The following is a 14,041-nucleotide window of genomic DNA, read 5'->3' as shown; positions in this document are numbered from 1 at the left end:
AGGGCGCACCGCACATTTTGAGGGAATAAAAAGACGTTTAAGTGCGCCTTATAGTCGTGAAAATACGGTAGTTTAATTTTTGTAGTGGATCTTAATTGATCAAGGACCCCAACTTTGGGAATAAATGCTCAGTATAACATAATCTCAATAAAACATATTGCATCTTGTGCTTCTAACCTGAAAACATGAAATTCCAGTGATATGAATACTTTTGCAAAGCACTGTAAATTATTTCTCTTCACTCAGGCCAACTACTTGTTTCACTGAGACTGCTGCTCCCGTTGAACCGTGATGTATATTGATGCTTATCTGTACGTCTGGGTAACATTTTAAGCAACAATCTGTTCTAACTTCACAGCTCTGACAGCTCCTGCTTTTGGCACAGCTACAACCACGGCTGCAGCGGCCCCAGGGTTTGGTTTTAGCTCCACCAACACTGGTAAGATGAATGTTCTTGATAAAGCATGAAACATGTAGCTTGTTCTGATCCTTCTCCTTTAAGAACATGAAAGATGCTGATAATAAAAGTAATTTCCAGCTCTGGTATTGTCATTTATCTCCACCATGTACTCTCCTATTTTTTTTCCTTTGCTGCCTGCCTGCTTTGGCTGCAGGATTTGGGGGGCTTGGAGCTGGAAGCACTACAGCTGGTGGGTTTAGTTTTGGGGGGTTTGGTTTAAATGCGAACCCAGCAGCAATCAGCCTCAGTGTAGGTTGCTTTGGTACGGCAACCACAACTGGCTCTATTTTCAATTTTGGTAATAGCCTGGCTAGTACAGGTAGAGGGTCTTTGGGATTCTGTTTATGTTGTGCCTGTAAATCATGCATTATTGTTTCGTTTTTTTCCGCCCCAATGTGTTGCAGTATTTTTTTTTTTTTTTTTTTTTTTTTTTTTTTTTTTTTTTTTTTTTTTTTTCTCCATCTTACTTTGTGATTGTAAAGCCAGGCTTACACAGTTTTTTGGGTCTTTTCAGTTGTGCTAGAATTAGCCGATCGGGCCAGACTTTTAGCCTGGTTGTGCGTCCGTGACCGTCATGGGCAAATCGCTCAGTGAGGATGCGCAAACAAGGATTCTTCTTTTTATTCTTTCTCTCAGATGTAAACACAGAAGCATGGCGGGGGTCCGGGTGAAATGGAGTTCTTTCAGTAAAACTGACAGACCGTAGTAGCTACGTTTACGCAGCCATGTCTTTGTCCAAATATGTTGTCGCCTTTTCTTTTTAGGGCTTTTAGCACAAAATTGCATAAATTACCAAGGTAGCGGGGTTCACTCTAGTGAACCTCATATTCCTCTTCTACTCATTTGGCTTCCAGATAGACGAGTCAGAGTAGCTTCATCTCACTGCGGAGCTCAGCCGACGGGGTTTTTAGGCGCACAGTGCGAGCAGGTAGATCGCATCAGAGCATCGTGCTGCACAGACATAGTGAGCTGTGAACTCACACTGTATGACGTAACCCTGCGGTTTCGTTGTACAGTGTGAACTGCAGCTGTGTGCAACGATTGAAAAAATCACACAGTGTATGCCTGGCTTAAGTCATAGCATTTGCATGAAATGTGTTGAGTTATTCACCCATCTCTGCTATGCCCATGTGGAATGTTCTATAGACAAAACCTGAGGGATTCATTTGTCGAACCCCCTCTGATTATTTAAACCTTTGCCATGTTTCATCAAGCACTTGATGAAAGTGTTGTTGTCATCCTAACTTTTGTTGCATCACCTTCCTGTCATTAAACTTGCCATCATTCACATTGATTTTCAGGGGCATTTGGAGGATTTGGGACCACTACAACGACTGCTACTGCACCAGGATCCACTTTCAACTTTGCTTCCTCCAACACAACAGGTCGGTGACAGAGATCTGAGCAAAATGTGAATTATTGATTCTTTTAAATTGTGTCATTCAGTATAGCTGTTTACTATAAAGTGTTCTGCAATGCCATAATGAAGGGTGGTCACTACAGGTTGCAGTAAAACCTCTTTATATGTTCTCTTGGGAAATAATAACAGTCTTGTTCTCCAGTATTGATCAGCCCTATCCCCTTTATTTAGATTACAAATAACTGATGCTGTATTGCACTATCCCGCCACAAGATGTCACTCTTTCCCCCTGATCAAGGGACTGAACCTTTAGCTTAAGCAGCCATTCTTCTGCTAAAGTTGGATTAATATTTTCTAGATATTGTAGATTTAATAGCTGGTTTTCCTGCATATCATATTATCCTAATATTCTTTCCTAGGAGGTCTGTTTGGAAACACACAGAACAAAGCTTTTGGGTTTCCATCTGGGCTTGGAACTGGTACCACCACTGGAGCAACAGGCTTTGGAACTGGATTAGGAACGACTGGCCTCGGGTTTGGAGGTTTTAATATCCAGTCAACCGCACAGCCACAAGGTCAGTAAATGTTGAGCTTTTTTATTTGATTATGTGAAATATTTCAGAAAAAAGGGCTATCTTCTGTAATAACAAGCATAGAAACTTCATTTTTTGTTATTTCTTTAACTCTGAATGAACATACGTTTGGTAAGCACACATATCTTACCATGACTATCTGTTTAACTCCCTTTTTGTCTAAAATATTCATTTTTATTATCTGTGAGCAGGAGGCTTGTTTGGCCAGCCAGCCCAGCAGCTGGGTCAAGCACAGCCCACCCAGCTTTACCAGCAGGTCACCGCTCTGTCGGCCCCCACCCTGTTAGGAGATGAACGGGACTCCATACTCGCAAAGTGGAACCAGCTGCAGGCCTACTGGGGAACAGGGAAGGGCTACTATGCTAATAACAACCCGTCAGTGGAGTTCACTCAGGAGAACCCGTTCTGCAGGTTCAAGGTAAAAATGGGGATAGTTGGTTCATACAGTTGGCACTCTTTCATTTTAACAAAATTAAATAATTATATGCAGTTTGGATAATTTAAAGTATTTGCTCTGAGAAAATACTTGAACTTTCAGGCTGTTTCCTCCTTTTTATTGTGTTAATTGTCCATCCACTCATATCCCATCTTTCTATTCCACACCCTTAATGGTTCAGCCATCCAACCATTGATCCCTGCCTCCATCCAAGTTATTTGTTGCTTTCTTTTGTCTCTATTAATGTGTTTATATTGTCATTTATGAGTCTAAGGTAATTTTTTTTTTCCATCACTCCAATGTGTCCACCAATCCTGCTGATCTTCCATTAAATCATCTGTATTTCTGCTTTGAAAAAATGTGCTTCATCTCTTTGCAGGCAGTTGGCTATAGCTGTGTTCCAGTAAGCAAGGATGAAGATGGGTTAGTCGTGTTGATTCTGAATAAAAAGGAACCTGATGTACGTGCTCAGCAGCAGCAGCTGGTCGAGTCGCTGCACAAGGTTCTAGGAAGCAACCAAACTCTCACCGTCAACGTGGAGGGTGTTAAAGCTCTGCCCAACGATCAGTACGTTTCCATGAGGTTTCTAATTCTTACCAAGCTGATGGTTTGATTACTCATGATGACTAATCAACGTCTTCTTCCGTCCTCTCACATCCAGGACAGAGGTGATCATTTATCTAGTGGAACGTTCCCCCAACGGTACCTCCAAGAGGATCCCAGCTTCCACCCTCTTTGGGTTTCTGGAGCAGGCCAACATTAAGGCTCAGCTCGGCCAGATTGGAGTGGTCATGTCAGTCACGCGAACAGAGCTGACCCCAGCACAGCTGAAGCAGCTGCTGCAAAACGCTCCTGCAGGTAGATATGTTCCCCAGTATAGAAATGTTGTTTACTTGTTAAAATCAGCTAAAATTGTGATCTCTGCACTCGCATCTCCAGGAGTGGATCCCATCATTTGGGAACAAGCAAAGGTGGACAACCCTGACCCAGAGAAGTAAGATGGAAATGTTTTTCTTTTCTTCCTTCCATCCAAGCGGCTCATACCTAACTAGAGTCTGCCCTTGAACCATTTTCAACATATCTGATGTCTAATTTAGCTTTCACTACCCCTAATTAAAACTTCTAATCAGTTAACAGAAATCCATTAAAGATGTTGAATACATTCCCATGTAGGGCTCATTTCTCTGGTTTTCCTCCAGGTTAATTCCTGTGCCCATGGTCGGTTTTAAGGAGCTGCTCCGCAGACTACAGATCCAGGAGCAGATGACCAAACAACACCAAACCAGAGTGGATGTGAGTAAAAATATCTACTGTTGTTACTAGATTTAGCCTATGTTATGTGTAAATAGGATAGAAACTGACAAAGGGCCATTTGGATGTTAGAAAAGGAATTCTGGGGCAGATATTTGTAGGTGTCAAGGACGGTGCACAGATGTCCAGTCAGTGCTCACTGCCAACAACTTGTTTTCTTCTGGAATTATTAGAAATACCAGAGCAATCTGCAGGGAGGGAAGGTATTTCAGAAAATGTTTCCTTAGACTAGAAGGGTATATATATTATCTAAAAAATAAATGTAAAATTAATAAAGGAATAACAAAAACACATGCATAAATATTCTTTTTATTTACACCTTTTTTTATTTTTAGATAATCTCCAATGACATCAGTGAGCTGCAGAAAAACCAGGCAACAACTGTGGCAAAGATTGCTCAGTACAAAAGGAAGCTGATGGATCTCTCTCACAGGGTGCTGCAGGTAATTTATGAATTCAATTCACCTTTGATTTCAGATCCCCTGCGCACCCCCCTTCGTTTTTTTGTTTTTTTTTTCCACCAAGTTTCCACAAGTTTGAATGTCCTGGCATGGTCCGCATCCCTCCCTGCTCTGTAAATTCCTTTTCGGTAACCCTGCCATATTAATCATTGCTGTGTTTTCCTGAAAGGTCCTGATAAAGCAGGAGATTCAGAGAAAAAGCGGCTACGCTATCCAAGTGGATGAGGAGCATCTCAGAGTGCAGCTGGACACCATTCAATCAGAACTCAATGCACCCACACAGTTCAAGGCAAGTCTGTGCAAACCTAGATCAGCCTGTCCACTGAAAGGATTTAGCTTTTCATTAGTTATAAACATTAAACAAACAGACTACTTTTGTTTTGTAATGTGGTGTTTTTTAAATTCTTTCTATCCAGGGTCGATTGAATGAACTGATGTCCCAAATTCGAATGCAGAACCACTTTGGGGCCGTGAGATCAGAAGAGCGCTACAATGTGGATGAAGACCTCCTCAGAGAAATCAAACAAGTAGGATTCAGTATTTGTCTATATTTATAAATCTATTGCTTGTATTCCATCAGCTTGCAGGAATTACTTTGATTCTCGAACACAAACTATATTTGGAAGAAACTTGGTGTTTTTATCTTTTACTTGATCATTGTTTTTTGCTTCACATTTTCAGCACTTAAAGCAGCAGCAAGACGGTCTAAGTCACCTGATCAGCGTCATCAAAGATGATTTGGAAGACATCAAACTCATAGAACATGGACTAAACGACGGTGGACACATGAGAGGGGGCATCTTAAGCTGAGCGGTCCTCTCCAATCGCAACGTGTGTTCAGACCTTTAGTAAATCTGAAAAGGAAAAAACTTCTTACCCAGACCAACCTTCACCATAGAGGGATGTCAGCTCATGTTTATCACAGTTTTGCAGCTTGTATAATTGAATGTTCATTGCTGTCTGGACTCAGATTAAAGAATTATTACCAGTGTCTAATAAAAGCAGGATACCCTCAGGTAAAATCAGATTATGGATGTTGGGTTATTAATGTGTCTGGCAAGTAAACAGGCTGAGAGTGTGCGCCGTGCTTTAAAGCAATGTAAATACATCTTTGTATTTCTTTTTTTTTAATGCTGGTAAAAGACTAATAAATTTTCTTTGAATTAAATTTATATTATTGGTGGAGTAGAAGTTTTTTTGGGGGAGGTAGTAATTGCATGGTATGTTTCCTGTTTACCTTTTATAGATCAGCGCTTTCCTACATCTCATCAAAGCAGGGCTTCAGTTGATAGGATTTATGTCCCGGATTTGCATCCCCTACTGGAATGAAAAGGCTGATTGGCAGTTGAACTTATTAGTTGGCTTGAAACCGATTATATCCCCTCATGCAATAGGGTCACCCATATCCCAAGGCACTGTAGCACAACTAGATGTAAACATGTGAGATGCACAGAAGAGATAACAAAATAACTACTATACTTTGTTTTTGATTAAAGAGAAAATACATGAATATTTACAGAAAAATAACTAGTATTTCAAAAATGTTTACTTATTTCACAGACAGAGGGTTTGATCTTCCAATAAAGAGGTAATGGATCAGGGTACCAGATGCATTTGTATTTTGAATGTTTGACAAAACACTAAATATGTGGGTATGATCTGCTCGGTTTGCAAATAGGGAAAACCTGCCTTAAATCTACAAGTTGGGAATCAGATAAACAATTTCATGCAGGTGTTTATTTTCCTGTCAGCCTTTCCCAGCTGCTGCAGCTCAACACAAACAAGCAACCTCATGTCCAGTTACCTAAACTGAACTTTTCAAGCTCAACACAAATCCCCTATTTTGAAGTTGAATGTCTAACGCAAAAAGGGTCTCCTTGTTCTATTGTTATTCCCCAGAAGCAAAGAATTATGGATTACTAGTCATAAACACGTTCAGAGGATTTGCTACTTTGAGGTGTTTTGTATGGAGCAATTTCATGTAATGTGATAAGTACCGAGTCTCATTAGGCAACAAAAGGATTTTACACCATATGTTTTTATTTTCTTTCACCACTCAAAAAGTTCCAAAGTAAAAAAATAGTTGAAAATTATGATTAAACTATATTGGGTAGAAAACACCTAAAATACACCTGGAATAGATAAAACAATCAGAAAAGTTATCCATAAAATATAGAAGATTCAGGTTCAGAAGATCTAACAAGATTTACAGTAGTTTTAGTGATCAAGCACATTAGGAAATGAACAATGATGACAAAGTGCTTAGTCTGATCCTGAGAATGTGTTTAAAAAAAAAAAAAAAAGCACAACACTAACCTAATGCTACTTCTGCTCCTACTTCTATCCATCAGGCGTGTGTGGAGAGGTCGACTAGTCGAAAGGCCTCCATGAACTCATTGATATCAATGCTGCCGTCTTTGTTGAAGTCCATGCTCTGAGCCAGGTCAGCGATGGCCTTATCACTGATCTCCATTTTAAGATGTGAGCTGAGGAGTTTCCAGGTCTGACGAAACTCCTCAAAAGAGATCAGACCTGTAAGAATGATAAATTGTTACTTATTCTTATGGCCCTGCTGTCATATTATTTCAAATAAAATGCAGCTTAAAAGAAATGTCACCCGCCAATAGAGGAATTAAAAAAGTTAAAACTCTTTAAATTAAAATCATTTAAAATGAGGGCAAAAAGTGCCATGATCTGAAAATAAGTAAGAAAATTATGTCGGAAAAATTTATTTAAATGTTTAGATGAGTTAAATGTATGTAATCTTAAATGAGGACATGAATACATTTTGAATAAAGTAGGGGGTTAAAACATATATTTAGGTATTGAATGGTTTAATATTCTTTGTTCTACAGGAAAAAGTATTAAATGCATAAATAAATGACTATTTGAATTTATTAGTTACGTAAGATTTTGGAATATGGTTTATTACATGTATGATTACATTTTTAACTGAAAATAAATTTGTAATAAACACTTTTATCCTACATTATTAATAACGATATAGTCATGGATAAATATTGAAAATTGTAGATTGCAAAGAAATCAGAATAGTCGATTTCAGAATATATCTATGTATTTTAGAATAGCTGCAGATTATTATTTCAATTTGAAAATTGCCTCTCCTAGAGAAGAGATTCAAAAGTGCCACAAGCCAATGCGGTGAATACATATATATATATATATATTGATATTTTTTGTCAATAATTATTTAAAAGTGCAATAAAAATATATAAAAAAAAGAAATAATAGAATTGTAATTGAATTAAAGAGGTATATAAAATCCATAAAAATAGTATAACTTCATTTTCCTTATTTCATGTTTGTGGCAGCAGAATGCCTTGGATTTATTTTAATCTATTTAATCTATTTTAATCAGAATAACCCCCTGATCTTATCTGCAGCTAGTTAAGATTGTAGAGTGTTGTTGACTGAATATACTGCTTAACCAATGACACGTCAAGAGAAAATGGGAGAACATAGAAAACTAGCTGGAAGAGCCCAGGTTGGGATTTGGATCCTAGACCTTCTGCATCTAGGCACCGGTCATCAAACATTAGCCATTTATTTATTTACTCAATCTGTTCTGTATTTAATTATAGTTAAGACAAATCTAAATAATAACTGCAGAACTTTTGGTCCCCCTTAGGTGAGTTGTGCTCTATTCACCTGAATGATCTGTGTCGATAATCCGGAAGATGGTTTCCAGGTTAGAGTGTTGTTTGTACATCGTCTCCATGATACTGGTATCTGACACCTGCCAGGAGGTTCAAATTATGTTTAAAATGACAATAATTATGAAATATTAAGAAGGATGTGAGCAGAAGGTAAAAGATGCCAAGATAAAAAAAGATTAACACACCTCTGGTTTGGGTTCAGTAATGGAGAGCTCCCTTATCCACTGCTGGTAGTTAAGCATACCATACTGGGCCCTGTTGACAAGCTGAGGGCGCAGCACCCTCCAAGGTAGCCCCAGGTTGAGTACCTTCTCTGTAGCTGTCGCCCAGTGGTGCAGAGAGATCCGCCCTTGGATAGGAAGCATTGAAAAGTTAATTTCTTTATCTGCTTTCATGTTCATTGACTCTAAGAGTGGTTCCACTGTTCTTGTACCTGTGTGGTTTGGGTCAAACTCCTGAAAGGCTCCAATAAGATCCGACTTATGAACAAAGAGTTGCTGCCTTAGAGCTCGCAGTGCTGATCTCTCTGTCCAACCAACACTGGGGAGAAAAAAACAGACTTTGAAATAGTCTATAAACTTATAATTTGAAAGGAAAAGGTCTTTTTAAAAAGGCACAGAAACACCTTTTTTATTAGGCGTTGAAACGACTGTTTTAAATAATTTAATAATTCCTTCAATTTATATTTCTGTTTTCAGTGTAAACAAATTTTCTTAAACATATAGGTAAAATTCATCTCTTTCATCTCATTCATCTCTATCTTTCTGTTTGAAATATATATACATTTGGATTTGTAGGAAGTTTGATTTGTGTCTTTATTATTCAATTTAAAAAAGGTTGCTTATATGTATTTTTAATTAAAAACACTGTTCCTTATTAAAAAAAAAAATCAAGAAAAAGGTATTTGAATGCAAAAATATAGTAAGAAAAAAATACATTTGAACACTTTGAAATGTTTTTCTTAGAAGTTTTCTGAACGTTGCTGTTCTCTCTCAATATTTTCTCTGTAACTTTGTAACTGTGCACCTTTGTCTCAAGGTCAGCTCCCTGCATGTGCTGCTGGCTTGGTACTGAATGCAGTGAGGGACCAGATCGGGCCCCATCCTTATGTATGCTCCTCTGTTGCTGCCCACCTCGTAATAATTGGAGGCTGAAAATATGGTCAGCACCTGTGGTTAACAGTGAAGAACAAAACATCCATTGTTAACTCTTTATTTTTTTTTTTCACTCGTCTTTTGAGATTTTTTTTGTTGTGTTTTACTTTGTATCTTCCTGTGCTCACCCTGCGATTGTGGCAGAACTCATAGCCGTCCTGTTTGCACTCGTGGGAGCGGATGAGGAGCTGAAGGTTGTGTCTTCCCAACACCTCCTCAGTTACATCCGGCCCCCAGTAGCAGCCTCCACCTCGCACCTCGTTGGGAATGCAGCCATTTTGTGGCTGTGGGTCGCTCCACAGAAGATCCACTATCTGAGTACATTCATTACTTGTGATAAGTTATAACGATAATAAAATGCACAAATAAAAACATAATATAAGACGTTTACTGTCCAATGTAAGAAAAAAATGTCGCTGCCATGGTTATTAAAAGAGTTTCAAATTGCAATAATGACACAGGCATACAATCATGGGTTTGCCTTGTTTAAACCTCAGAACAAATCCTTTTGTTTGCTCCTGTTTGTTAAAGTGAGATTACACCAAAGTGGAGCTGGAAGGTCCTTAGAAAGGAGATTGTTGTAGGTTAAGGAGGCAAATAATTTGAAATCAGGCATTCCTGCATACAGAAAAAAAAACTTTTCAATAATTGCCAACTGTAGTCAAAGACCAACATTCCTAATAGACAAAACAAATAAATAAATAGCAATAATACAATTCACTTCTGCATATTAAACCATCCCCTCGAGGAGCAGTGGGCTGCCACTGTGTGGAGCCTGGGGAGCAGTCAGGGGTTAAGGGTCTTGCTCGGGGACCCAGAGTGCCGGGTCTTAAGCTCAAAACTGATTTATTTGGACATCAAAAATAAATTGCATGTAAAAAGTGTGTCAAAATCAGCATTCAAGCTTAAGAGACTTATAACCCGATAACTACCTCTTAATTGTAAGCAAGAAGAGGGAGGGCCCACAGTTTGGGAATCCTTTTGATAGATTTAGAATCTGCCAGTTCTAGTGTTTGTTACAATATATGTTGTTTTAGGAAAAATTATCTTTTGTTTAACGACTAACAAAAATTAGATTTTTTGGGGGGGGGGGGGGGTTAACTACATTTCACTCCCAGATGAAGCACTATGTATGACATTACATCATACATAGAAATGTTTCTTCAGCGTTTTTAGAAGGAAGGAAAGTGAATTTTCAGCAGAATTTCAACAGTCTGTACATGATCATTCAGGAAGAGCGTGTCCTGCAAATTCAATGGTATGATGCATTTAGCTTGTTTTACTTTTCTTGTTTTTTATGGTTTCAAAAATCCCAGAAACCAAAACATGTAAACATCAGGCTCAGAAACTATTTTGAGACAAATGGTTCACGTAAAATATATCAGATCATAAGAGAGAGTCCGACTTACAGACCACCAGTAAAAAAAAACACAAAGTCAACAAATATGATGCATTTTAGTTATTTTAAGTCTTTTTGACTGCAGCTGCCTTTGCTGTAATTAGCCAGTGTTGTTTTCAGGAGAAAAGATTTGAAATATGAAAAGTTTTCTCTAATTATGGATGTGGATCGACTAGTTTAATACACCGATTTTACATAGCAGTGCCGCTGTGCTGTAAAACACAATCTGCTAATTCGATCCGTTTTTAATACCTGCAGGATTTGTAAGTCATCAATTAGGGTTTATAGCAAAGCATTGTTCTTTCCACTTTTTTATATGATCAACAATAAATGCCACAAGAGCAAATGTTTTAACCTGGACAAGGAAAGCAGAAACGGAACACATTTTATGGTTCAGTTTCCCTTGGTTCTATTTCCTTCCAATAAAACCGCAGAGACAGAAGTTTTTATCTACTATTAGCAGTTCTACATTTTATGTAAGCCCGCCCTGCAGATCGAATTAGCAGATTGTGTTTTACAGCACAGCGGCACTGCTATGTAAAATCGGTGTATTAAACTAGTCGATCCTCATCCATAATTGGCAGTCAGCACACTGGAATAAGACCTACATTTCATTTAATTACAAGAAATAGAAGTTTGAAAAATTTTCTGATCACATACTATGAGCTTGACCCATCAAATGGAATTTGGATGATACTGTTTTGTAGATACAGTTGGAGTGTTGAGTAGCTGGAGGGCGGCTGTTTGACCAGATAGAGAGACTAATACACCAGCTTAGGCTCTTGTTAGGACCCTAATATCTCTCTTTAATAGGACCATGGTCCCCTGAACTTTTTTCTGCCAAAAGCAAACCGCAGCTCACGCTGAAGCCCACTTCCCTGAGTTTAGATGGTCCACAAGCTCCTGATTGGCCCAATGTTTTTCCTGTGTCATTGACTGTCACCACTGTATTTCCTAAGAAGCTCACTTTGCAAACATCTGATGCGCCACTGAATCGGATCTGTGATTGGATGGATACTTGCGTCCACCCACTTCTGAAATCAAAATTTCATCCATGAATGGGACACATAGGAAAAACAGGAGAAATTTCCTCACAACAAGCTCTGGTAAATGTATACATATTTTCTGTTTTGAATAAATGGAATCACATTATGTTTTTTTTTTTTTAGTTTTGCTTAAAAAGTTTCTATAGTGTTTTCACTGTCATCTCAAATGCAGAGTCGTCGGTTTCTTTGTGAGGCAAGCTAGAAAACCTTTGAAACAGTTTATTATGACCATTAAACCCCAGAATCCGTGTTCTAGAAGTATGAAGATCAGTTCATCGCATACTTGATGCAAGAGGAATGTTTTAATAATATCTATCATCACCTACTTGTTTCCACTCCTGACCGTGTGTCTCTGTGGATTCTCCAAACTCTGGGTCTGAGTCAGAATCTGACGTCTTTATTTCGTTGTAAGTCTGGTCAAACCCGGCCAGCCTGCGTCTCTTCCTCAGTTCGTCTTCCACAGAGCAGTTGAGCTGGTTTCCAGTAGTAGGCAGGTTGTGGAGAGAACGACGTGGCATTTTGTTCCTCTGAGCTGAGTTAGAGGTGTTGGTTAGGGAGCGTACCCGGCGACGGCCTTCTGCTGGTCCCGTTGCATCTTCGTTCCCGCTGATTACTGCCTTATTGCCATTGAGCATGTGGCGGATCATCTTAGGAGGTCGAAGGACTGACACATACTGCAAAATAACCCATTGAACAGCTTATTTTGTGGATTTGCATTGTACAAAACCCACACACCTGACTAAAGCCAAAAGCTTCTCTTACTCTGTGTCTGTCGATTCTGGTGACCGCCTCAAGGTCAGTTGAGTCAGAGATCCCCCCATGTACAACAAGGACCTTATCGTTGATCAATGTAGCCAGAGGAAGCCAGCTGAAGATCTTTTGGAGCAGCTTTAAAATCTTCCTGCCATGGACCTAAAAGTTAAATTCAAGATGTAGAATCATCTATGATGGAATCCAATGTTACACCATGTTGCCATTGGTTAGGATTTTGTCGATACTCACTCTGTATTTTACCAAGACTTCTTTTGTAAAACCGTATCTGCAGAAAACACATAAATAAAAACACACTGGAATATCAAAATTAGTTCAGTGTAAATCATTTAAGTCTTCCAGATTAGCTGTTATCTCAGGTTTATTACAGTTTCAACAGAAAGTGGGGGAGCTGCAGCCCCACTACCCCTGCTACAGATGAGGTAGGCCAGTCCAGAGGCCTTATGCCAAGACTTCTTGGTTTGCAATGCTTTTTACAAAGAACAGTCTGAAGAGTTTTTATTCAGCTCCAGTGAATCAACACTCTATAAGATCAACTTTCCTGCAAAATCGACTGTATTATTCTGCATATCTTCTATAATGAGAATCAGAATCAGAAATACTTTAATAATTCCAGAGGGAAATTACTTTTGTTACACACTCCAGTTACAGTTTTATATATAAGTATGTGGTGGAGAGTGTGAGCATTATGGACAACAGTGAGCTCCATCTTCAGAAGATTTTTAAACAAGAATAGAGCGTCTTCGGTAAGACGCTTCTCCAGATCCGATGCAAGACAGACTGATACAGAAGATCCTTCCTGCCCACAGCTATCAACGCCTATTTAAAAAATAACTCATGAGTTTCTGCAACGCTTAATTTCCCTTTGGAATTAGTAAGGTGCTTTTGAATTGAATTTGTTTCTCGATATGCCTCTTACAGTTTTGCACATTCACAGGCTCTCTTTTAAGTGATAAAAAATAATAATATGCTTGATTTACGTTAATGCATTGTAGCGCTAGCAGTATGTTTAATATGGTCTTCATGCTGAATTAAGTCTCCAGGGTTTCGTAGCCTCTGACAGGTCTTTCCATATTATTTTCCTGCATTCAATTCAATCTAGTACCCATTATTCCCATTATATATTTGTATATTTTATGTACAACATTTTATTCTAATCTAACTGGAATGCTTTTTTTCATTATGGTCGATGTAACTAATGACTGACTTCAGATTTGTAAATTGCATTACAAAATATATGTCCTGTTTATGTGCTTGTTCAACAGATCTTTGTAGCTCCGCCATAAAAAACATGGAGTTTCATTGCTGTTTTTTTAATGCTGTACTAGGGCTGGGCGATATAGAAAAAAAGCTTATCGATAAAAAAAAATGCA

The 14,041-nt window shown here is 38.6% G+C and overlaps 2 protein-coding genes across 4 annotated transcripts in view; one reads left to right on the top strand and one right to left on the bottom strand.

Annotated features, from left to right (window-relative positions):
- nup54 (nucleoporin 54kDa) overlaps positions 1–5,801 on the top strand; it is a 10,852-nt gene extending 5,051 nt beyond the window's left edge. Inside the window, exons 3-15 of one of the 3 annotated variants that reach the window (XM_015376345.1) lie at positions 359–439; positions 615–650; positions 1,762–1,845; positions 2,240–2,395; positions 2,605–2,831; positions 3,229–3,416; positions 3,511–3,707; positions 3,789–3,843; positions 4,049–4,142; positions 4,496–4,603; positions 4,791–4,910; positions 5,038–5,148; positions 5,303–5,801. In XM_015376345.1, the coding sequence (XP_015231831.1) occupies positions 359–439; positions 615–650; positions 1,762–1,845; positions 2,240–2,395; positions 2,605–2,831; positions 3,229–3,416; positions 3,511–3,707; positions 3,789–3,843; positions 4,049–4,142; positions 4,496–4,603; positions 4,791–4,910; positions 5,038–5,148; positions 5,303–5,431 (1,586 nt within the window). In that variant the 3' untranslated portion in view covers positions 5,432–5,801. Of the gene's footprint in view, positions 1–358; positions 440–614; positions 780–1,761; positions 1,846–2,239; positions 2,396–2,604; positions 2,832–3,228; positions 3,417–3,510; positions 3,708–3,788; positions 3,844–4,048; positions 4,143–4,495; positions 4,604–4,790; positions 4,911–5,037; positions 5,149–5,302 lie in introns of all 3 variants that reach the window. The other 2 variants (XM_015376344.1, XM_015376346.1) reach the window with 2 other exon arrangements.
- Positions 5,802–6,968: 1,167 nt separating this feature from the next.
- The window catches only part of ppef2 (protein phosphatase, EF-hand calcium binding domain 2), a 13,323-nt gene continuing 6,250 nt past the window's right edge, over positions 6,969–14,041 (bottom strand). Inside the window, exons 8-16 of the mRNA XM_015376358.1 lie at positions 12,900–12,936; positions 12,660–12,809; positions 12,224–12,571; positions 9,581–9,766; positions 9,325–9,467; positions 8,732–8,838; positions 8,484–8,647; positions 8,291–8,378; positions 6,969–7,153 (exon numbers count right to left, since the gene is read on the bottom strand). Coding sequence (XP_015231844.1) covers positions 6,969–7,153; positions 8,291–8,378; positions 8,484–8,647; positions 8,732–8,838; positions 9,325–9,467; positions 9,581–9,766; positions 12,224–12,571; positions 12,660–12,809; positions 12,900–12,936 — 1,408 coding nt within the window. The remainder of the gene's footprint in view (positions 7,154–8,290; positions 8,379–8,483; positions 8,648–8,731; positions 8,839–9,324; positions 9,468–9,580; positions 9,767–12,223; positions 12,572–12,659; positions 12,810–12,899; positions 12,937–14,041) is intronic.

The sequence above is a fragment of the Cyprinodon variegatus genome, unplaced genomic scaffold (genome assembly GCF_000732505.1).
Source record: "Cyprinodon variegatus isolate N-32 unplaced genomic scaffold, C_variegatus-1.0 Scaffold134, whole genome shotgun sequence".
Taxonomy (NCBI): Eukaryota; Metazoa; Chordata; class Actinopteri; order Cyprinodontiformes; family Cyprinodontidae; genus Cyprinodon; species Cyprinodon variegatus.
Note: the sequence above shows the minus strand (reverse complement) of the source record. Positions and strands in the feature narration are given on the sequence as shown.